Here is a 23,833-nt window from a genome sequence, read left to right as displayed (position 1 = left end):
TCAGTTTCTTCTACAATAAACTTTCTTAATGGTTCTTACAAGGCTCTGATGGAAAAGCAACGCCTGTTTCCCCTCAATTGCTTTAAAGACTGGGGTAAGTTGCAAACAGCAAGTGTTTTACAGTGTTTTCTAGCTGCCTCATTTGCACATGCAGCAGAAGCAGATTTCTCTCCCTCCTTCCTCTGATACATAAATGCTGTTCCCAAACTCAAATCTTGATTCTTCACAAGAAATTATGTCTCTTGGGCTCAGCATCATTGAGATCCAATGTGTTTGTTTCATGTTTTGTGCTTAACAGTGATACCAACCATTACAGCACAGCTTTTTGGGGCAGAAACATCTTGTTTCATGAGAAGAGATATGGGGCTTAAATGGATTTAACTGAGCTGGCTTTAAATTTGTTGCCATCCTCTGGTCACACAGTCATGGCAGCAAGCACTTTCCAGCAAGCATCAATTCCAAGGAAAATTGGTATTTCTAATGAAACTAGGAACTAGTGCACTTCTGCAGGCTGTTTTGGGCAATGGCATCTGAGAGTATCTGGGTTGTAGGGTGGAGTTTTTTCCTTATTTATTTTTATTGTATGGGGTTTTTTAAAATTTTTAATTTCTGATGACACTTTCTTACATTTATTTACTTGCTTATTCATTGACAGACCAACCCAGATTATGTTGCTAGGCAATGCTGGCAATTCATGACCAGAAAATATCCTCCTCCTTCCTTAGATTTTCCAATAATTTTGCTATGGGTGTTTAGAGCAGCAGGAAAGCAATGCCCTTCCATTTTGTGTTATTATGGAGAAGACCCAGGGAAGCATGCCTACCATCTTCTGTACCTGTTCCCTGCACTACAACCTTCTTCTTTCAAACAGACTGGTACATTTCAGCTAATTGAGGAAATTTGTGAATTCTACATCATCCTCATGGAGTGTGTGTTTGGTAACATGTTACATAGAAGAATTCCTGCAAGGCAGCCCTCACTGCAGCCAGAGCAGTACAGAAGAGGTCATTTGTGTGACAGGAAACAGGGCAGGTCTCAGTGCTCCCATGTCAGGTTTTCCATATGTGTCAGGAGGAGCTAGCCCAGCTTGTGAATGGGAGTGCAGTGAAACTTACAGTAGAGCAAACAGATCCTTCTGTCCATCCATCACAGCACTCAGTCCCTGAGGTTACCCTTATGTGCCTTGTTGCTAAATGTGTGCTAAATGTGTTATTTTTGTGTCTGGAGCTGGGTGATGGCAGTGGTACCCCAGGTAGCAGAAGTTTGTGTTTAGCATTGTAATGCATCAGGCTTTCCTAGGGAAAGGCTGGGAAAATTTTTTAGGTGATTTCCCTGTTGTGTGCTGTGTGGCTACCTGTGCTTCCAAAGCTCACACCTAGGCCAGATTTTTTCTTGCGTCCACTTCCAGCATCAAGTCTCCCCCTTGGAATGCAGCATGTCACAGATCCTTCTGTTCCTAAGCCATGTGGATACTGGTGGGAAGCAGCGTACACGAGGAAGGATGGCAGACAGAAATGTATTTCCACAAATGCTGGATTCTCCTTCATTGTTTATCTCTGTGTGCAGGGTTGAAGTGCAATTCTTCTGTGTATGTCAGACATGAATGTTTTGTCAGAAAAGTTTATTTGCCAAGGTATATCATGTTTGCCCCTGTAAGGAAGGACACCTTGAACCCTTGTAATGAAAGAAATGAGGGAGGAAAATGTTTAAAGATAAAACTGCAGGGTGTGTTTCTAGTTTTCTTATCTCATCATGACAGTTTTCTACAAAGTATTTCTGCCTTCTGTGCCACTGCTCTCCCTGTCTGTAAAATATTGCTCTCCTCTAGGGATTGCTCTATGGAAGCTCTAATAAATATTTTACAAATGCTAATGAATCAGGTTATTCAACAGCTCAGTACATCAATGTTCTCACTTTCCAGGCAGGGTTTTGGCAAAGGCAAAGAGCAGGAGAGTGAGCAACTTCATACCACATAGCAAATTTGGAGGTGAGGGTAGTAAAATCTTTTACCTTTAAGAGTGGAAATGTCCCTTATAGCTTCATTTCATCAAAAGAAGAGGTTCTGAGACTCAGTTCTCAAGTCTGGTAGCTGTTTGACTACATGGCCAGTTTGTGTGTGCTGGCTTAGGAAGCTTAAACATCTCCCCCTGTGTGCATGAGGCAGCAGAGCTGGCTGGGGAGAAGCTGCAAGTTCATTGAATGGGAAAGAAGTAGGGGCTGGTGAGTTGATTTCTGTGTATCTCAGCTTACAGGCATTCAATGCAGTCCAGCCAGTTATTCAGCATTTTAGTAATGGCACCATAGGAGGCTTTTTTCTCCTGGACATCTTTGTCCCCTCTAGGTCATTCTCTGATTTGGATTAATTAGCCTTCTGCTTTCCCACTCCACATCTAGGGATCTGCTGTGATCTGAGCAGGTCACAAGCTGAACAGCACTGGATATTCTGACACTGTGTAAAGTGCCAACAGGTGTTAGTGACTGAGGCAGAGGAAGGCAAAAGTTCTCAATCTGTGTGTAAGATCCTTGCAGGAAACTCATTCTGTGCTCAGGTCACTGCAGCTGAGCTCTGGGTGGCAGCTCAGCCCTGATTCGTTGGGTTCTCATTGTATTCTTTGCACTGTCACCAGTGCTGGCCTTGTGCCTGTTATGCATCTCCTGTGCAGTCCCCTGCCGATCCTAGGGAAAGCTCCTTTTTAATTCAATGTATCAGGATTGAGTGTTCTCTGCCCTCAGTTCCTCAATAACTAGTTTCTTCATAAGGCTCTCTAACCAGTGATTTGTGTTATGGTAATTGTTAAAAGGGAAAAAAAGTCAGCTTAAATATCCAGCCCCTTCCAAGGGGGATTTCTAAATGGATGTTTCAAATATGTGACTTTGGTGTCTAACTAATGGATCCAACTTCTTTGTTTAAAAAAAATTAGTTGGGGAGTTGCACAGCTAGCAGAGCATGTCTGCCAACAATATTTCCCTTGTCCTCCATTTGCTACTCTGTTCATTTCGATTATCAGATCTTATGAGCAGGGACTGTGCACAGCAGCAGAGGGCTTTTCTGTACAGTTGCAGCCTCCCAGTGCCACTGCCAGACGTGTGAGTAATTGGTTGAGCAGCTCTGCAGAGCAGTCTCCTTGCACCGTCCAAGCTGAAATGCAGAAGTAAAAAAATTCATTCTCAGAGATGAAAAATCATAAAACCATAAGCCTGAAAGGAACCAAAAATCATGAAGAAAAACCTATTCTCAAAGAAAAATTCTTTGTGAACATATCTGGCATGCTCATTAAGAGTCATTCTGTGATCTTGCAATGTGCTTCTGGGATCTTTTCTCTTCATTGTTGCTTGTAAGACAGCTTTAAATTAATGATAAGGAAGCCATTCAGGGCATGGGCTGTGCTGAGGTTCACAGCTTTCATTCTGAATGAGAGATTAAAGTAAACTGATATTGAAGGCAAGGAGGGAGAAACAAACACAGTCAGTAAGCCTATAAAAGTCTTAGCCAATTGCAATGGTGAACATCCTGCTGGCGAGGGTGACCTTGAATGAACTAAGTGGGATAAAGTCACCAGGCTGGACTGACAGCTGAAGAATCAGGCTGGATTCCAGCAAACAGAGAGCAGATTCCTGACAAGAGTCTCCTGAGCTGTGGCAATGGCTTCTCGGTGTCGGAAATGTGGACAACAGGTACCCAGGAATCTGCCTTTCACTGCTGTCCGGATAACAGAAGGAGAAATGAAATGTTATCATGATTTTATAGGAGAATGCATTAGACTGGAGCGCATGGCAAAGAAAGGTATGTGTAACATCTTTAAACAAAATAGCATCTTCTCGTAGTGGTAATTGCATTGCATCCCTAGGCAATTTGCAAAAAGAGATTATATTCTTAATGCTTTCTCTGAGGAGTCAGTGATAATTAAAGGCAACTGGCTGGATTTGGGTATTACCTCAGGTGTGACTGCAGCTTTTGACTTGGCTGTTTATTTCTGGGATATTTGCAGTGATTTGACCTAAAGGAGGTTAAAATTAATGTTAGACTTATTCTGAATAAATATTTATTTCATTCAGGTGTTAGACACTGAGTTTTCTGTATATGTCAGGAGTAGGTATCTGTTGTGCATGGAAAATACTTTTTAAAAATAAATGTAAAGAGCTGGAGCAGTATGTGTCATGACCCAGCCTATCCTGTCACCCTGTGCTCCTGAATTCCTATGTAGAATGTCAATATCTTCCTCTCTGTAAAGATTTATTTTTTTTTAATTCAGAAAGTAGCACAATGGAGCTTTTTGTGCTCTGTGTGAGTCAGCCCAGGTACAGGGCAGTATTCCACTCTCAGGTGGTTGCTAGTATAAGCTACTGGTACCTAGCAATTTGTGCTAACTGCATGCTAACTCTGAAGTGGAGTGATGCAGTTTGAAATCTAGGCTGCTGACTGTCTGTTGACATATCAAGACTGCTGAATCATAGAACACTTTTTCTCTGTGTCATTGAGAGGAAGATTTTTCAAAGAGCCCCCCTTCATTTGCCCTGTTTACTTGAATAAATATGTAGTAAACCTCAAATCCAGAAATTTACAATGTGTTCACTAGTGCATGATGAAGATTCCCACAAGCAAGCAATATGATTGTACTTGGAAGTTAAATTGTTTATTATGATTTAATTAGTCTTCAGCAAAGAGAGTTGCATTTGATCTGCTAAATCGAGAATATTCTGTAGAAAAAGAGGTAGACCAGAAGCAGGGTATCAGCTGCAGCCACTGCTCACAAACTGGGCTTTGCAGATGCTTTCTTTAATAGGGCTCTAATGCACAATGTCAGGGTTTGAAAACTGCAAAGCCAATCCATTGTACCTCTGCTTCTGTGAGTGATCTATCCATGCTGATCTTTGGGCTCAGTGCCTACCTATGCATTGTTGTATTTGGCTGACCTTTCAGTAACACTGATGTTTCCAGTTGCCCTCTTTGTACTGAGGCATTCCGAGTTCAGCACAGCAGGGCAGAAATGTCTGGTATCCAGTAAAAGACAGTGGATTCATTGAAGTTCCTTCCTGAATGTTTGATCAGGTTGCTTATAGCTTTGTGGGCCTGTGGACCTGCTGGAGGCAGAGCTCAGACATCTGCTGCTCTTTTTTCTTCCTGTAGTTGAGAGGGGAAGAGACTAGTAAGGGCTTTGCCATGGTTACTGTTCCCAGGGAAACACCTTCTCTTCCTCTCATGTTGAGAGACAGCCTGGGATAGTATTATGGGTGGAAGTCCCTTGGAAAATAATTTTTTGCTAGGGAACAAAGAGCACGTCAGATCAGCCTGAGCCTGTTGTCGTTTTGTGAGGCAGAAAACATCTTTGCTGCTTTAGTATTAAATTCTGCCAGTGAAGCTGCTATAGGGGCAGAAGTTCAGTTATTGCTGAGGACAAGGTGCCTTCAGCAGCAGGTATTGGAGCTGTCTGAGTTGTGAGAACACACTGGGGCAGCTCTGTGTGTGGTGACAGTTTTAGAAGGGGGCTAAGGAGCTGGCAAGGTGGCACAGGAATTCATAACAACACTGCGTGGGTTGTTTTCTCCTGCTCTGAACTGACTCTGACCTTGTACTCATCGTGGGGTTTTTTTTGGCCTGTGTTTTCTTATTTGTAAAGTAGGAGTGGGAATTACCTGCCTCCATAAAAAGTGGAACCTGATGATGTGGTTATGACTACTTCATATTACTACTTTGATGACTAGACCAGTTTCCCTTACTTGTCTGTGCTGTATAAACACAGAGGCAGAAAGATTATCTGTCCCAGAGAACTTGGATTCTGTCTGCCCCCCCTAGTCCTACAAGCAAAGACTCATTGACTGCCTTTTTCTTGGACTTTCTCTGAACATAGTGGCAATGCAGGATCCCTGGGGCATGTTCTGACTTACCATTTTAGGGGGAGTACCCTTTCTGCAGTTTAAAGATCAAGCTGGAGTGTTACTAAGGTCCAATTGGCTGATGTTTACTTAGTACTTCAAGTACTCCAAAATATGGAGCAATTTTCACCTTGTCCATCCCCAAGACATACATACAGACCATGCCTGTGGAGCCTTTTGAATATTCTGTGGCAATTTTATCTTGTATATTAGATATCATAATGAGACTATATGGAAGGCATGCAGGTAACTACAGCAGAAATAGAGGCCACATGCTTGCAGTGGCCTGCAGGTTACCTGACTTCTATCAGCAGTACCCCACAGCAGGGCAGTGTTGTGCCAAGCCATTCCAGTTCCTCTGTTCCAGTTCCAGTCTGATCTTCCATATTCCTGGATAATGCAAGTTTCAAGGCTTTCTTTGAATCAGTGTGATTTGTTCTATTGAGTGGTTAGAAGTATGGTTGTAGTCTTCTGTTCAGGTAAAGGGATAAAAATAGTGAATGCTCACAAAAAGGAAGTGCTGCTGTGAGAGGCCAGCTGAAGGGCAGTTTCCTTATTGGGCACGTGATGCCTGCTCAGAGCTCCACAGCCCTGGCTCCCTGCAACAGGCTGTATGAGCTGCCTACAGGGCCCTCTGGGGTCTGGTGTACAAATGGTGCTATTTTAAATACCACTATGTGACCTTGAGACTCTGGAAGCTGCAGCCCCAAGGTGCTGGTTATGGCACAGCTATGAGAACCAAAGGGAAGGAGCCCCCAGAAAGCCAGGCAGAGATGTGCCAGGGACCCCAGTCCAGGGCTGATCATTGTTGGAGTGCCCTCAGTTCCTCATGAAACAGATACTGAGGCTGAAAGCAAAGCATAGCCTCTTGCCATGAAATGCATCATTCTTGCACAGTGGCTCACATGTCTTTTCAGCACAGACCTGACTATTTATGTCACCCTGCTGCTGGTGAACACCTTAAATGCTTGAGGACATCTCTTGCCAAACTGGCCCCTTTGTCCCCAGATGCTCCATTAGCCTCTCTCTTGTTACGATGCTCAAGTCCTCCAAGGGGATCATACACCTACGGGGGTTTTACATGGATGAATGATCCTGTGCTGGCTATGGCTGTCTCTCTGCATGCTGTGGAGCTTGGGGCTGCAAGGGGATTTTCTGTTTTTAGGGGAATAAATGTGTGTTTTTCATCTGCGCTCAAGGCTGGTGGCTGCTTAAATCAGGGTAGTGAATCTGCAGACACTAAGGAGTTTGCAGTTTATTACTGAAGCTTTTCAGGATTTTGCTGTTACTGCAAAACCAGGCAAGAGGCTCCTTGCCAGTAGGATGGGGGCCTGTCTGTTATGCTAGCAGTGTTTCTGCTTTTGTCCTGTGTAGGACAGAGGAATGCTGCAGTTTTGTCTGCCCAGCAATCATGGGAGGTTGTTCTCTGTCCTACTGCTGTGTCTCTCTTACTGCTGGAGTTGAAAACCAATTCTTCGGATCCATCTGTTCAGGGAGGAAAAGGGACTCAAGTACTGGAGTGGTTAAGGAATATGGTGCTATCTCTGGAAGGAAATCCCATCTGAAATGAATTGAGACTGAAATTTGTTGGACTTTTTGGAGCTTCTCCACCTTTAGTAGTAAAATAAATGAGAAATGCTTTCCTTTCTTAAATGACTGACCTTTCCACAAAGGTACTGGTTACTGGAGAAAATGACTATTTCATGTGAAGACCAAAATCTGAAGTATAAGTGGAAGGTATTTCTAAATCCCTTGAGACTCAGTCAGAGTGGCTCCTTGTGTATTACTCAAAATCGTTCTGGTTCTATTTGCATTCAGTATTTCTTCTTCTCTTTAATAAAAAATGCTACTTAGGGGACCTGGGATAACTTTTTTCAGCTGGCTCTCATTGCATATAGAATAGCTGAAATAAAATATTCTGTTTTCCATAGAGGTTTTTCTGAAAAAAGATTATTATCTTAGATGCTTGTGTTTCTTTTTACCTGTTCCATTCATATGCAGTGTGCTCTGCTGTGGTTGAGAAATACTAAAACCCTGTTTACCTAATCAGAAAAATCCAGACAATTATGAGAGAAATAGGGAAGGCACAGCTTGATTTTCATTTAAAAGAATTCTGAGAGAGATGTAGTACTGCAAAGATCAAGAGAACAAATTCTCAGAGGGCAAGTTAGAGCAGAGGCCTTGTGGGTATTTATGTTTTTCCCTTTCTCCCATGATACCAGAACAAGAAACAACTCAGCGAAATGGAAAAGCATTAAACATGGATAGACAGATTGCTATAATTGGCAATGTTTTGTTAACTTGTGGGACTTATTACCACAATATAATAGCCCAGTTTGCTTTTCTTTATTACCTAAATTGTAGTGTAAACTGCCTGGGGAGAAGATTTCAGGGGAGAGTAGTGCTGAGCATGCTGGGAGGTTGGAGAGTGCCTGTGCAGAGCTCTCACCCTGGTTATGCCCACAGAGCTTATTCTCCAAATTCAGCCAGTTCTGCTGCTTCAAACCTCACTCAAAGACCCAATTCTGCTGCGCTAATGTATTGATTTTTTAATACAAATTGTACTGCAGCTTTATTACCTGAATCTTGCTATGGATTAGCCTGACCAGTGAGTTTTCTATGACATGGACTTTCCTTCTTCACCACCTGCACATTATCTACTAGAGATACTCAGGATCAAGTATAAGGGAATGATAAATAAATGCTTGTTTGGAGCAGCCCAGCTATATATGAATATTTGGACTATGCCATGTGTCTTATTGCACAAATTTCTAATCCTATTAGTTAATTCAATTTTTCAAGGGGAAAAAAAATCCTCCAAGCTCTTACAACAGACAAGAATTATTGACCAAGCATTTTTTTTCCTCCTTTTTCTAAGCTGGAATATCCCAACATCTTTGTTTTGCACAGAGTCAATGCCTTATTTATATTCAGAACCTGTGCCTATGAGTCATTATACTGGGGATTGCTCAGTTTAGGCTACTTGTCTAAACTCCTGAGTCACACATTGAGACAGTGTGCTTCTGGGGATGCCTCTGAGGAGGTCTACAGGAGTGAAGACCTGATTTTTAAATTGGGATACTGTGAGTATCCCAAGGTCATTGTTTGTTAGTAAGGTCATTGTTTGCTAGCATTGGGAAAAACTAAGGGGGAATGAGAAGGGGTAAAGGGATACTCTGTTCCATTTACCCTTGACTTTACCACTAGACTCAAAAAGTGACATGTGTCAGAGAATGGATGAAATGGGGGGCAACTTAAATTTTCAAGTCAAAAGCACAATAAAAATCAGTGGGCTGTAAGTCATAGTGGGAGCTGTGAAACACAAGCCAGTTTCTTTGTGTTAGGCCTTCTCTAGAGGAAACAGTGGATTTGCAGTTGCCTGAAGTCTTTAACATAAGATTAAAGAGCTTTCTAAAATGCTGGTTTAATCCAATTTCCATCAACATCTTGTGTGTTCAACAAGTCAAACACAATGAACCTAGTGGTCCTCTTTGGCCCTGCAGTCAAAGAATCTGGGACGATGATCTCTGAGTTAGAGGCACTTGGGTATGAGCCATTCCTTGTCATGCTTTTGGAGGCCCACACCCACAGGCATGAACACATGAACATGTGGAAACAGATGCTGACATGGTGCAACTTATTTCCATGAAACTGGGGTATGTTGTAACTATTGTAGCCAGAGACGGTAAGTCCTTGAATATTATTCTTTTTTTTTTTTTTAAGTTAACTTAAATGTGTAGTACAGTTGCTTCCCAGTAACAAAAACTGAAATGTTGGTATTACCCTATTCTATGGGTTGTATGTTGGTGAGACAATATTTGGATAGTACAAAATATTATTCTGCTGAGAGAGGCACAACTAAGACTTTTAAGCTTGGCAAAGACATTTTGCTGGTGCATACTGAAATCACCTGTACTAATTACCCAAATGAAAAGATGTCTGACTTGTAAATTTAGCTTATGAAACTTAAAGTACTCCCCGAGGAGAATGTAGTGGCCTGAGAGGAATTTCTTGGTGCCACTTCCATGGTGAGTTCATTCCTCTCCTTATATCCTGAATCCACATTAGGTTAGTAATTTACATTCACTTGCAGAGTAACATTTCATCGTCTAACTCCACGGCTGGATCTGCTACTTCTGCATCATCTCTGTGCACAGGGTTATAGTGCTTTTTAGACTGTAATCATCTGGCACATTTATCGGCCACTGGGACCGATGTGACGCTTGTCCCTCTGTGTCGCAGGAAGGCCAATCCCGGCAGGAAGGTGACGGATGGTGCCGGGAGGGGGCAGCGCGCTACCCCACACCTGGCTGGGGACCCAGCTGTGCACCGGCTCTGCTGCTGTCTCGGCTGCCCCGGGGCCGGGCTGGGCTCGGTGGCTAACAGGGCTGTGGTCAGTTCGCCGTGCAGAAGCAGAGCTGGAGGGGAAGCTCCCAGGAGAACAAAACGTGTCTGGAATGGGAGACAGATTTTGTACATTGGTTACACGTGGACATTTATACAGGCAGCAGAGAGTAACATTACCCACCCACTACAGCTGGTGAATTCTCTTGTTTGGCAGGCAGTGTAAGGGAGGCTGGAAAAGGAAGTGCAGTGTAAAATCCATGCATCTTTCCACTCTCTTGTTGTACCTTTATCCACCAAGTAGTGTCTGTCTGTAAAGCTACAGGTGTCATAAGCTCTCAGGTGTATCTTGTACCAAGCATGGTGATGCTCTGCTTAGATCTAGCATTTATTTGTACCTACACAGAAAATCCTGTTAGTTTTCTCATGCTATACTATAAGTGTTGTCATAGTTTGTGTTGGTTAGCTGATGGGAGAAGGAAGGAAATACCTGGTGTATTATCCTTAAGACAGATCCACTGTCCAGTAGCCTGTCTATACAAAAAACTCTGGTCTGCTTCTCAATTTACTGAGGGGGAAAACTGAGGTTGACTGGTGACCTGGATTCCTATCCCTGTGCCTCAATTTCCCTATCTATAAAATGAATGACACGTGTCTTTTTGGAGCCTGAAGAAGCAGAACAAACAGGATATTATCATTGCATCACACATCCTAGGGGACAGCTATTGTAGCCTGAGTAAAGAGTGACTTGTATCTAAAGCCACTGAGCTGCTGGGGGTTGTGGCAGTAAAGGGACAGTAAATTTTATGAGTTAACTTAATGTTAATGTTGCTTCCCAGTGTTGCTTCAGATTGCTATAGATGTGATGTCACCTTCATCAAGCCACATGTGTACTCCCTTCATGCACTGAAAGCCTGTGTTCTGAAGTATTCATTGAACTAAATATGTAAAAGTGATTATTCCACTGTTCAAAACCCGAGGTCATGTTTCCTACCAAATTCATAAGCCTCATGCAGTCTTCTTTGTCTTTAAATAACAGCACTATGTTCTGATGTGTGGCTGTGCCTTTGGGATAGTACTCCAGACAGCTATTCACAGCAGCACTGCTGGTTTCCCTTGGCCCCGAATACCCTACTATTTAAGGTTATTTTAATGAAAGCCTTTCCATGACTTAGTCTGAGCAAGTGAATCTGTTTTGTTGTTTGTTGGGCTGTACCTTTATTGTTTGTGCCAAGCTGTGAATGCCTCCGAAGTGTCCCTTTGGAGGGGCCTGCGTGGAGAGCTGTCCGGGCGGGGAGAGGCAGCTGCAGGTCGGGCAGGGTTGAACCTGGCCGTGGTGCGAGTCAGAGGTCTCTGCTGTGGTTTGTCCTGAAGCTGTTCCTAAGCAATTTGTGCAGACTCCTCCAGCAGAGCGTCAGCACTTGGGTGCACCGTTGGTTGGATCCAGGACTGCTTGCACGGAGTGCTGCCTCTCTCCATCCCTCCCTCCCCACGCTGTGCCTCGGTGACCTCATTGCCACAGCGGGACTGCGAGGAGCCGGGTGCCTCACCAGTGAGGGCTCGTGAGTGGCTGCAGGGGCTGCAGGGGAGCCAGCGCTCTTTGCGGTGTCTTTCTGTTGCTTTTTCTGGGGGCTTCTGAACTGAGCTGCTGGTGACAGCTTGGAGAAGGCTGCAGGAGGGTGGCTGGGAGCTGTCCTGGGCAGAGGTCGGCTGTGAGCAGTGTTTGTCCCGGAGATACACTCAGAGCGCTGCTGGCAGCAGTGGGGGCTGCTGTGGCTCACTGTTTGTCTCCAATACAGTAGCCAGGGAAATATTTTTGAGCTAACTGGCCTCTGTTCAGCAATGAGCAAGCAACCAGCCCTTCAGCTCCTGAGCGCAGAAATTATGTGAATAGGCTCTGAAATTATTTTGCTAGATGCAATAGTTCAGTGGCTAGAATTTTTCTAAGATACAGTTTCAGCTATGAAACTGTCTGCTGGCAAGCTCTGGGAGAAAGGAATGAAGTCTGCAGTACAGTCTGCTGTATCTCTTGATTAGCTCAGTGTCCAGGCATTGTAGTGAGCATATTTTAGCTTTGCAGTTTGCTTTTGTGGCTTTTGTTATTCATGATGGTTTTTAACATGACATTATGGAAATGTTCTTTTCTTCTATTCTCTGAGCAGGAATTTGCGTTCTAGCAATCCAGCATTGTTGTGAATGACAGATTTTGGGAAGAAGATGAATTAACTTTTCTCTGGCAAAACTCAGAAACTATCAAGAAGTTTTTACTACTGAGGCACTAGGCAAGAGGCTGTCCCAGGCTGCTATAAATCTGGATTTATCTCTTGAATACTGAGATGAGACCTTTGCCTTTAATGCCTTTTTTTAGGGAAGTTTCAGTTTTGTGGACAGTAGGATGTAGCATCCCCCCACCAGGGGGTGGTTTGTGAAATCAAGCAATATCTTGCTGAGCAGATGATGTTTCTTTAGATCTTTTCTTATGGATTATGGATAATTCATAATGTAGAGTGAAGATTTATTAATAATTTCTTATCTATCTCTTATGATTTTACAGCAGTATTATAAGAAGCATCTTCATAATAGGCTAGGGTATGAACTGAACTGAACAGTGGAGAGTGCTTTGAGTATTTTATATTAGTTTGTAAATTTAGCATTGATGGGAATTATTGATGGAGAATTCCTAAATGTGTGCATAAATGTATGGTGTGTTCTGACAGTAAATAGTCATTGAAATCCTTGAAGTGTGACTGTAAGTATAAATTTGTACACACCAATGTATTTTTGCAGAATGTACCAACAGTAAATCAAAATGACGGTTTACCTATGCAGAAGAAAGCTTTAAATTTTTTTTTTTAATTTTCCAATCAATTTTAGGACTTCTTTAAAAACAAACAAAAAATCTCTGTCAAACAAGAACATCCAAAGACTGTTTTTGAAGATGTGGTTAAATGTAAAAAGCAGCAAAATCTGTTTCTTCATCCAAGGAAGTATATTCCAAAATATTTTGACATGGGCTTAGAAAGCTGACATCATGCCTAGAGGGTGCATTTCCATTTGGGAGGGCAAGATTTCAATTTTATATATGAACAGCTCTACTTTTTCCCCTTATAAGTCAACCACAATAGGCTCCTAATGTGTACTGTGCCTGCCTGTAAAAACAACATATTAAAGTCTGTAACTACTCCTGGAGCACGGGAAAACACAGCCTCTAAACAGGTCTTTTCAATCTGTGACCTCTTCACTCTTGCAATTTTATGTTGAAATAAGTAAATTTAGTGAATGAGATTAATTGAAAAATGCAGTGATGCAAAGAATTTGAACAGTCTTTCCTGAAAGACTTAAAATCAGCAGAAATATGTGCCTGCAGAGCCAGGCTCAGGTAAAGCTGTACCTCCATCATTAGGTTGCACAGAATGCCTTGGAAATACCAGTCATGACTCAGTGTGATGACAGGAGAAAACTTCAGAGCAGATCTGCTGTGTGATAGAAAATCACATCAAGCACCAGTTCAGCTTCTGCCCAGGTAGACGCTGGGATGCACAGGTTTTTGAGCTCTTCAGAGAAAGGTGCATTTCTAACCTTTCATGGAGATTGTTTGGGAAAGCTTGCAAGGCAATTCCTTCCACACCATGGCTTCAGTCTGTCCCCTTCTCGAGGGACTGGAACATGCTGGCAGTGCATCACTCAAGACAGAGTCTTGCTCCTAACCTTGCTTCTCCAGATTTCTACTGCCTTAGTGTACACAAAACTGGGTTGCTGTTGTAACTAAAAATCGACCAACTTAAACAGATACTTCCAAACATGACCAAGAGTTATTTTAATATTTTAGCAGGATCTTCAGTCTTTGGGAGATGGCTACCAAACTTTGCTATGAAACTTGGCTTTAATGAGAAGAGAAATTGCATTAAAACAAATGCTCTTTGTGGGTTTTACAGTCGTGTTTGGTGAACTGAGAGAAAAGTTGATACCAGTCCCCTATGCTTCATTTTGGCTTTTGATCTAAGCTGACCTAAGTCTGATTCTCTCCTGGAAGGGTAGTCCTGGCTTTGCCACCCCCTACCCCTCCTATACATTACCAGCAATTGAACCCTTCAAGCAGCTTTGCAGAGAACTAACCCAGATCAGAAGCAATCACTAAGGAAATTTACAGTACAATTACAATTTACAACGTTATTTACAATAGCATTACTCCTGGCTTAGCTTTCAGTTGACTCAACATGGGTTAGCAAAAAAAGAGGCGGCAGAAGAGAAAGGATGAGATTTCCCTTCTGTTTATAGCTAGATTTTTAGTTCCTCTTTAGAACAATCGGTAGCACAGCAGCTTGTATCAGTAACTGACCTGTTTGTCTGCCTGGGCTGAGAGAATAAACAAACCTTTTCAGAAAGTAAACAAGGGGCACAAATGGTGAGAAAGAAAAATAAATAGAAATTTAAAAAAGGATTCCAAACTAAGAGATTCTTTATCTGATGTAATAACCTTGAAGTTCTTTTTGACCTTCAAAAGGGAAATGTTTTGCTTAAGGACTTGAACTGGGAATTCTGGTGGGAATATTTTCAAATCCTTTAGGCTTCTTAAACCTTATCAGTCAAACGTGCAAATTTGTTTCCTTAGTGTGTTTAATTCTTGAAAACTTAGCTCTGCTAGACTTTGCTGTTGTTGGTGGCAAGCAAAGGAGACTCAGGACCTGGGAGAAGTTCTGGACTGTAGGAATTCTGCAACTTTCAAACTTTGGATTTGCCTTTTGGTACTTTCTAAGGAGCATAAGAACACATAATGTAAGGTGTCCTTTCATGTTCTTAAAATGAAATATCTGGCCAAGAAATATCTGGCTTCATGCTTAACCCTGTCTGACCCTTTTTCATCACATCAGCAATCTGATTTTTCTCCAAAAAATTACGAAAGCTCTGAGCATAACTTTTGACAGAGCTTTCACAAAGTAGAAGTAGGCTGATGTACTCTACTATTTCAGAAAAGAATTCTTTCACTCTCAGCTGTCTTCTTTCCCTGTGAATTACATATTAGGCTGTCATTAAGAAGACATGAACTTTACTCTGGAAATTTTTAGCCCATTATTCCATGAGTAGTGACTTCAGATGGGGGATTGGAGCCATCCTCTCCTGCAGTCAGCAGAAGGCTGGGCAGTTGTAGCCTTCAGCCACTTAGAAACAAAGAAGCCCCAGTGTCCTGGTGTGGCTGGTGGCCTTTAGTTGTCCTTGGTGGAGCAACAGGCACTGCTGTGTCAATCTGCTCGTGCAGTCCAGTCCCTCACTCCAGCAGGTCACCTTTCCAGTGCTGTTGGAAACAACTGGTTGCCATTAGCATGTAAACTAGTTTGTGTCTGCTCTGAGAAGAGAGGAAAGAACAAGGGGATATTCTTTGTTGCTTTTAACCATCTGCTGTTGGTGTAGCTCCTCCAGACCTGCTGTGGGAGCACATAGAGCTGGGTGAGACGCAGAAAAAGCAAGTGTGTGTTTGCAAGCCCAAGCAGGTTCCATTATTGAATGAGGAATTATGAAGCATAACTGTATGGCTTTCCCCTTGAGGATCAGGTAGCACAGTTGCAGTGAGCCTCCCTGGAGAGCTGGGAAGGAGGAGAAGCTGTGCCAGACAGATGGCTGTAGTAATTGCTTTTCTTTTTCTCCCCCTTGGTAGAAAACCTTGGGAAGCAAAACTGTAAGGCCTAATTCTTCTGCATTGAAACTGGCCTCTGCTAGGAACAGAATTTAAAGCAGTTTAAGAGGAGAACCAAGAATAGATGAACTGACTTGTTTCTTTTATTTTTTTCCTCTTTTATCACATCCTTATTCATATTTAAATTTTCCTGACAAATTCAATTAATTCAAGTAATGAAGAAGTGTGTGGTATATGTAAATGTTCATCTTTGATGACCTGTGTCATTGGCATTGTTTCATTGTAACACCAAACAATTAAATTAAATTTTTCTTTTTTAAATTTCAGAGGCTGGGAATAACTGCCTCTTAAAAAAAAAAAAAAAAAAAAAAGGAAGACCACAAGAGCACTAAGAGCAATCACACAGAAGGTGGGAAATATCTGAGTCAAGTGTACCAAAATAAATATGTTGCAGACACTTGGCAGACAACTTTATCTGACTTCAGCTGTATGTTTTGATAAGATCTTGAGTTGCATGCCTATACAGATACAGATTTTATCAGAGGACAGTACTCTCTGAAGTGACCAGGAGCTGTCCAATGTCCTCTGTAGATATTAGCAAGGGGTGCTATGAAACAAGATAGTTTTCAAGTTTCTGCAGCTTTTCAGCTTCCTGGAACCTTCCCATTGACCCCATGGAGTGTTAAAATGTGCCTATCATGAATAAGTTTTTCTGAAGTGTCTATGAACCTGTAGCTGTCAGTTCAATACCAGTTCATGTTGCCCTGAAGAAAGGGTTTCTCAGCTGGAATATCAGTCCCACAGAAAAATGGTATCTTGCTTCTATCCAGGTGGGTGAGCAGCATTTCCTGCTGCCTTCTGGCTTGCAGTACAGACCAGAGAGCTTCAGAGCTTCTGAGAGCTTCTTCAGAGCTTCTTCAGGGATAAAGCTAGTGAAAGATATAAATGATTAATGCTCACTGGTGCTAGGTAAATGTCATCTTTTTGAAACAAACCTAGACTTGTGTCTTTTTGTTTACTTAATAAGATTTTTTTCAAGCTTTTCTTCTAGTCAAAGATTAAAAATTTCCTCCAGCAGCCCCAGGTAATCAATCATGTTTCCAAGGACTGGGACTTCTACTGCAAGGTCTGTGCTGTGGTGGTGCTACAAATTCTTCCATGTTGGGGAGTGACTACCTTTAAGCACTGTCCTAGAGGAGGAAACAAATGGGCAAATAGGACCTTGAGTGCTGTTGGCTACAGCTGCTGACATTTCATAGCTACATGATCTGATGTGCTGTTTGGGCTCATGAGGCACCTTCCCTTGTTTTCTCAGATTTTCTGAGTCTCCTGCTGGTTTCTTCTGCTCCAATTGCTTTTCCCAGCATGTCAGTGTGTGAACTGTCCTGACTTATTGAATGTGTGATTCCTAGTCACTGAATGTGTTTTGTACCACCTTTCTTATCATCTGAACATCTCCTCCTGAGTGTGGGTTTTACAGCAATCCCATGTGGTTTGTCTTGCCCAATCAGGGGATTTGAAGAGCGCTAACTGGCACTCTGCAGTTTTTGTTTCTTTTGCTTCATCTTATCCTTAAATCACAAAAATATTTTGAAATAAAAAGGATATTTAGAAACCAGAAACCAAGCTATGTTAAGAGCAAGCTAATAAAGCTAAATAGGGGCTGGGTGGGTGGTGAAATTTCTGTTTTGCTCAAGACTGGTTGATATTAATGATGTCTTCACATTGGCAAACACCAAACACAAACTAAACTACTGGCAGGCTTGTTACCCTGGAGGGCTGGACAAGTCTCTGAGAGGTGAGAGATGGCAGCACCTTTTCTAGTTAACTTTCCATTTCTGTTGAAAATTCTCATGTGATTCTGTCATCCATTGTAGAAACATTTTTTTTCTATTTTTGCAGCTGTTTGGCATAATCTCAGTCCTGGTCAAATCTGAGTGTACCTGACCATCTGTGGGACTGCACAGATATCACAATAACTTTTCACCTTCTGGATGAAATCAACAGAATTTCCTTCAATGGGTGATGCTCTGAGGTTTCTTGGTTCTCAGAATCCAAGCTTTATTTAAATTATTAATTTGATTTTCCTTTCCTGTACTTCTATGTTGACTGGTTTTTGTTACAATCAGCTACAGTCACTAGTTTCTTTCTTCTGCCTTCATCTTGCTGCCAACACTTGTTTTGAAAAGGGCAAATCTGTCACTGTTATGGTGATTCAGAAATACTTCCAGTGTAGTTTCTGAAGGATGGTAGAATCTTTGGATCAATGATCTGGGGACACTTCTCAGTATCTGTTGAGAATTGTGTTAATAGATTACTGGACTTTTTTTGCTGCTGGTTCCTTGAGTGTAGTATTTATCTGACTTCAAACAGGACTATCAACAAGCTGTTCTTTAGCAGCTAGAGAGAAATCAGGCTTATAGTATTGTCTACTTTCTAAAAAATAACTTTGCATATTCAAAAATATTTTATTTTGCTTTCTTTTATTTACTCTGCAGTCCGTCCCCCCCCCCCCCCCCAGGTCCCATTCTGGATATACATGGAAGAAATTGCAGAGTAAAAGAGGAAAACTTAATGGGTTACTACTCTTTTGTTTGCTTTGGCAATGTATAACAATCCCTGACACCAAGCTCCTTCATGATTTCTGGTTGCTTTTCCACCCACAATGTCAAGAATCAGAGAGCTGATAGTGAGCCTCATGAACAGGATGGAAAAGAAGGTCCCACATCAAAAGCATCACTCATTCAAGTTTGCATTTTCTCCTATTAAGTTCAAAAGGAGGATTTGAAGAATCATCCTCCTTGACTCCTTCCCCCCCGCCCAGTTCTTTGGAATCACTCCCTTTTTTTGCATCAGCCAAAATCTGTGCAACTTTTTTCACATTGTGTGTCACCTGCTGTGACACAAGCTCTTCAGCTGCTTCTTCTCAAGGCATTAGTGAAGTGTTTGAAAATGAACATAAAACTTTCCAAATGACATTATACCATTTAAAACCTGGAATCCCTAGTTCTGGAAAGGATCAGAGTGGATGTCTGAAAGCAAGACAGAGAAGGTGTTTCGGGCAGTAGACTAGGATGCAGGAGAAAGAAGCTAATCTCTAACCTCTCTGACCTCCCTCTCTGTTTCTGGACTGTTGGTTTAAAACCAGGTGCACAAAAGTATTTCAGTGCCTGTGTTGAATTCACATCAGTTAAGATCTTGGTGCTTAAATGGGGCAACTGCCTGCCCTGACCCAGGTCTGTGGTCTATCTGGACCCAGCCTCCTTCCTTCCACCTGTTGTCTGGGTACTTAGAAATGATCTGTACAACATCAGGACTGGTTGTTGTTCTGTACAGTGGCTAAAGGAGTGGCTCCTATAGGTATTATTAGAGCATATAGCTTGATCCTGCCAGTTAAGTTGGCAGATATTTCTTGTAAATGTTGCTGCTTTAGACTGGTGTGAAGAGTGGGGAAATTATCTAGGTGCACCTGTTACAAAAAGTGATCAAATTAGCTCCATGTGAGACCATAATTGCTTTTCACTCCATAGATCACACACAAAAATTGAGGTCATTTTTTGCCCAGCTGCTTGCCAAGTTACTTTTTAACTTTTTAGTGTTTAAACTAACAGGCTTAGTTAAAATAACAGGCTTTGTTTTCATGAGAAGAAAGTCTCACAGCCCCTTATTTCCTCCTTTTACTATGTATTTGCTTATAGCGGAAAAAGCATCGGGAAAGGAAACTGCTGTGGATTGGCTGGCTGCACAAAGTCCTCCAGCAGAGTTCGGGGAGTTCAGGGTGGAACAGGACCATGTATGTGGAGTAGACTTCACTGTTTCAAAGACTGAAAAACTGCTGTAGTGGGAGGCCAAATGCAGTGACTTAATATGGAACATGAAGTGGTCAGGAGCAGGCCGTCAGCTTGAGCAAACCTGTAGCAAGCTCTGGCAAATCCACTGGAGCTGGTTTATGAAAAGCCCTCTCTGAAATCACAAGGCAATAGATGAAGTTAATAGGCTGAAGAGGAGACTCTGTAAGTACCATAATCTTTACCACAATTGTCATATAATAGCTCAGGCAATAGTCTGGCTAGGCTCTTTACTTTGAGTGCCATTTTTGTTTTGCTGGGTTGTTAAAGGAGGAATAAATTGTCATCGAGGCTTTATGAACTCACGGAAGATTTCTGTTTTCCCTTGCACAGATGAAATCATGCAGCAGGAGATACGGCCGCTGGTAGCAGTGGATATAATAGAGCAGCTCCACAGGCAATTTGCAATCTTGTCAGGTAAGAAGTTGCTGGTAATGACAGTCTGTGATTCTCTTGGAGACGTACTGGAATGTGTCGTGCTGACTGTCATGCTTCAGCTCTGTACAGCAGTTGCAGTAGTATTTTCATATTGCTCCTGAGAAGTGCTGCTGCAATCAGATATCCATGGTGTATGGATAAGTGCCAAACTGCTGTACTTGCTTTTTTAAGGCAAGTTAATTTTCCATAATCTCCACAATGGGCTGGGAGGAACATATATAGAGAGCAAGAAATTAAACAAAACTTTCACCACGTATCTTTGCACAATGTCCAAGCATCTTGTTTGTGGGAAAAGATTTTGGTCTATCAGGGATCTATTCATTACCTCCCCCTTCTTCCTCATTTGCCTTTGTTTTAGAAATGATTCATTGCTAAAGTGTAAGGTTCTAATCTTTAAAAGATATGATTATTACATAGTCCTTTGTTTGCCTGAAGTTTGCAATCACACAAAGTGACGCAGTTCCTTCCCCAAAGAAGGAGCTGATACTGAAATATTTGGCAAATTATTTATTACATTATTTTGGATACTGTAGATGATAAAATCTTGTCTGGGTCCTAAAACAGTCTCTGCTGTTGACTGCATGGCCTCTGGCAACTCTTTTTGTCTCTATTTCTGTCTGTTCTGCAAATAAGAAAATTCAGAATTTTCTTATCATCTTCCCCATAGAAACAGTGAAGTTTCATGATTTTGCACAAAATGCTAACATAATGAAATTATACAAAGGTCCTCTTGAGAAGCTTGTCCATCTTGGTGGAGAGGAACACTGGGTATAGAGTGCAGAAAGTGCACCAACCCAGCTCTGGAAATGGTCAGCTCAGCAGGCCCAATCCTTGCTGTGTCTTTGCATTTTAAAATGCATTCCAAGTTGCCAAAAGAAATCAAATCTAATTTACACAGAGTTCTTTATGAAGCTCTGAGTATTAACACTTGACTTGGGAGGCTTGCAGGTAGGATCTTGTGGCAGTTTCCTAAGCTCAATAACTAAAGGGTTTGCATTAGGCAGAGAGTATTGACTGAGCAGAGGTGGAACCAACTGCCTTCTCATCTGCAGTAAAACATCTCAGGGCCCCACCTTCCTAGAATTCCTAATGAACACAACCCTCTGGGCAGGACAGGGTCTGTAACTGCATTAAATTGCTCAAACCCTTTTCATCCCACTGTGTGCTCAGTGCAGGGTAAGTAGGGATTGTTGAGAATTGAGTTCCTCATATGCAATTGCCTACACAGTAAAATGTGGGGGATTGCTATTTTTGTCCCCCATTACCTTGCAACATTTGGGACCAATAGCAAAAGCTGAATACATGTAATGAGCACGTAATGAGCAACTTATGGAAAGTGGTTTACTAAACAGGAAGAAAAAACCCATTTCCAGTTCCAGCTAGAACATTAAACATGGAATAAAAATGTCAAGGGTAGACATAAAAAAAGAATTTTCATATTTCTTTATGGACTCATAATTTCAGCAGGGCCTGTATTCTCACCTGCTATTTTAGCAAATTCAACTCTCCACATTTATCTAATTCTTTTATTCTTGGAAGTGATGAGAAAGGTGTTTAAACAAGGCTGTTTAAATGTGAGCTGTTTAAAGACTTGAAAAATAACTCTTCATAGAAGGCAAGGCTGAGGGGCTTGTTTGTTAGGAATCAGCAAATTACTGGTTCATCAACATAGAAGTACTAATAACAAATACCAAAGGAGAGTGAGAAGATGTCTTTCATGCCCCCATCTACCTAAATAACAAATTACATTTTAAGAATTTTCAGTCTTATCTAAAATCTCCTCAGTACAGTCCAGAAATAGTATCCTACTATAAAACAGGGCAGTGTAGTTCATAGTTTTGAAGTTGATTTCAGTCTGAAGTTTGCAGCTAAATTTGGAAACCTGGGTGTCTCCCCTCCAGAATCACCATGGTAGCACGTGAAGAAGATAAGGAAGGCTTAGAAGCCCCTTTGGCCCAGTATCTTATTCTGCTGGTGACCACTGGTGAGTCATAGGTGAAACATAGCAGGAATCTTCCTTACTCTCCCTCTATTACCTCCTGCAAAGAGAACTTTAGGTGCAAGCCAGACATTACTATACTTTTCAAAAATGCATTTCTCTAAATAATGTAACTTTATTTTTCCTTTAGCAAAAGATTGTTTTTTTTCATGCAATGAAAACAAAACTGGACACTCTTCTGCCTCATTTCACTTATTAAAGTAATTCACACATAAATGATCTCATTTGATTTAGATTTTTTTTCCAGATGGCTCTGTAGCTTTTCTTCAAAGCATGCTGTTAGCTGCTTTTCATTAGGTACGAGCAACCACAAATATTTTGGTGCTTCAGTGCTTGCCTACATGATGGCTGAAGATTTGATACTTAGCCTATTTCCTGGTTTTCCATATTGAAAAGTTGCAGCTCAGTAGCCACTGTCTGGAAAAAAAAAAAAAAAAAAAACAACCAAAACCCTTCTGTTCTTTGGTGTCACCATCTTGGGCAGCAAAAGGCAATTCCAATGTTCTTGTAGAGCATTATGGACATAAATTATGTTTCTCTGAGCAACTTCCTAACAATGGTATACACTGATTTATACTAGATGGGGTTATTTATTTCAGTCTGGAGGCTGCAGCCCCCAGAGTGCAGCCAGTCACCTCTTCCAAGCCTCTGCAAAGCCCAGAGGATGTAGCACTGAGTCTGGTTTGTGTTACTTCACAGCCTCTAGCTTTGTCAAGCTCTCCTGCTCACTCCTGTGGACCTCAAATGCATTTGTCCAGTGATAACTGAAGTCAGTGCTTGACTGTTGCAAACTTTGTCATAAATTAGTATTTCTTTGGTTAATACCACCTTTTTAGTAACAGCTGGCAGCTGAGGCAGATGCAGTGAACTCACAATGTTTCTTTGCAGTAAAGCAGAAAAGAAAGAGGAAAATGATTGAATCAAAGGCTCTTTGTTTTCTCTGGACATGACTCATTAGAAACACTTCTCTCCACTATTGCTGTGTGCAAACTTCTTAAGAGGATCTGACTGTCTTGTGGTCTCGGAGCAGATGGTAGGAATTACATAACAAGTCTAATGAGTTTGGTGTTTTATTGTGTCAGGATCTAGTTATAATGTATAGATTACCCACTAACAGCCTCCTGTTTGTCCTGGTCCTCCACCTTCCAGACTAATCAAGACCTTACTTCATGCTAAGAACTGGGAAACTCTCCAAAGACTTCCCTGGTCCACTGAGGTCATGGAAAAGGCTGCAGTGTAATGTGGCAATGTCCTTTATCACATAATTTTACTTTGGTTGTCTCTTTTCCCGTGTGCTGATTTAGCCCTGCTTAGCTTGTGAGATCTGGTAGGAATACTGGTTCTTGTGGTTAAATTCTAGCTTTGATACCACTACTGCCTTTTTCCTTTCCTTGAGAACCAAATTCTCAGTTATGGGACTACAGCTGTGACAACACAGGAGTGCTCAGCTAGGTTTGTGTGCTTCTTGTAGCTATTAAGGGAACTAGATCACAAAGTTGAGTAGTACTGAAAGCCTCGATATTCTAACACACCAGTTTTTACTCAAGAACAAAGAACCACTAGTAAAATACCTTTTCTGTCCTGCTGTACCAATCTGCTCTTGGTACTGCTACCATTTCTTCCCCTCAGCACCTTTTTATCTTCAGCTTCACAACTTGTTCTTATCTGTAATTACTCTGTCAAAGAGCCCAATCTGCC

The 23,833-nt window shown here is 41.8% G+C and overlaps 1 protein-coding gene across 1 annotated transcript in view; it reads left to right on the top strand.

Annotated features, from left to right (window-relative positions):
- The first annotated feature begins 3,642 nt into the window (after window positions 1–3,642).
- MCF2L2 (MCF.2 cell line derived transforming sequence-like 2) overlaps window positions 3,643–23,833 on the top strand; it is a 137,418-nt gene continuing 117,227 nt past the window's right edge. Inside the window, exons 1-2 of the mRNA XM_053951244.1 lie at window positions 3,643–3,784; window positions 20,032–20,115. Of these exons, the coding sequence (XP_053807219.1) occupies window positions 3,643–3,784; window positions 20,032–20,115 (226 nt within the window). The remainder of the gene's footprint in view (window positions 3,785–20,031; window positions 20,116–23,833) is intronic.

This window comes from Vidua chalybeata, chromosome 10 (genome assembly GCF_026979565.1).
Source record: "Vidua chalybeata isolate OUT-0048 chromosome 10, bVidCha1 merged haplotype, whole genome shotgun sequence".
Taxonomy (NCBI): Eukaryota; Metazoa; Chordata; class Aves; order Passeriformes; family Viduidae; genus Vidua; species Vidua chalybeata.
Note: the sequence above shows the minus strand (reverse complement) of the source record. Positions and strands in the feature narration are given on the sequence as shown.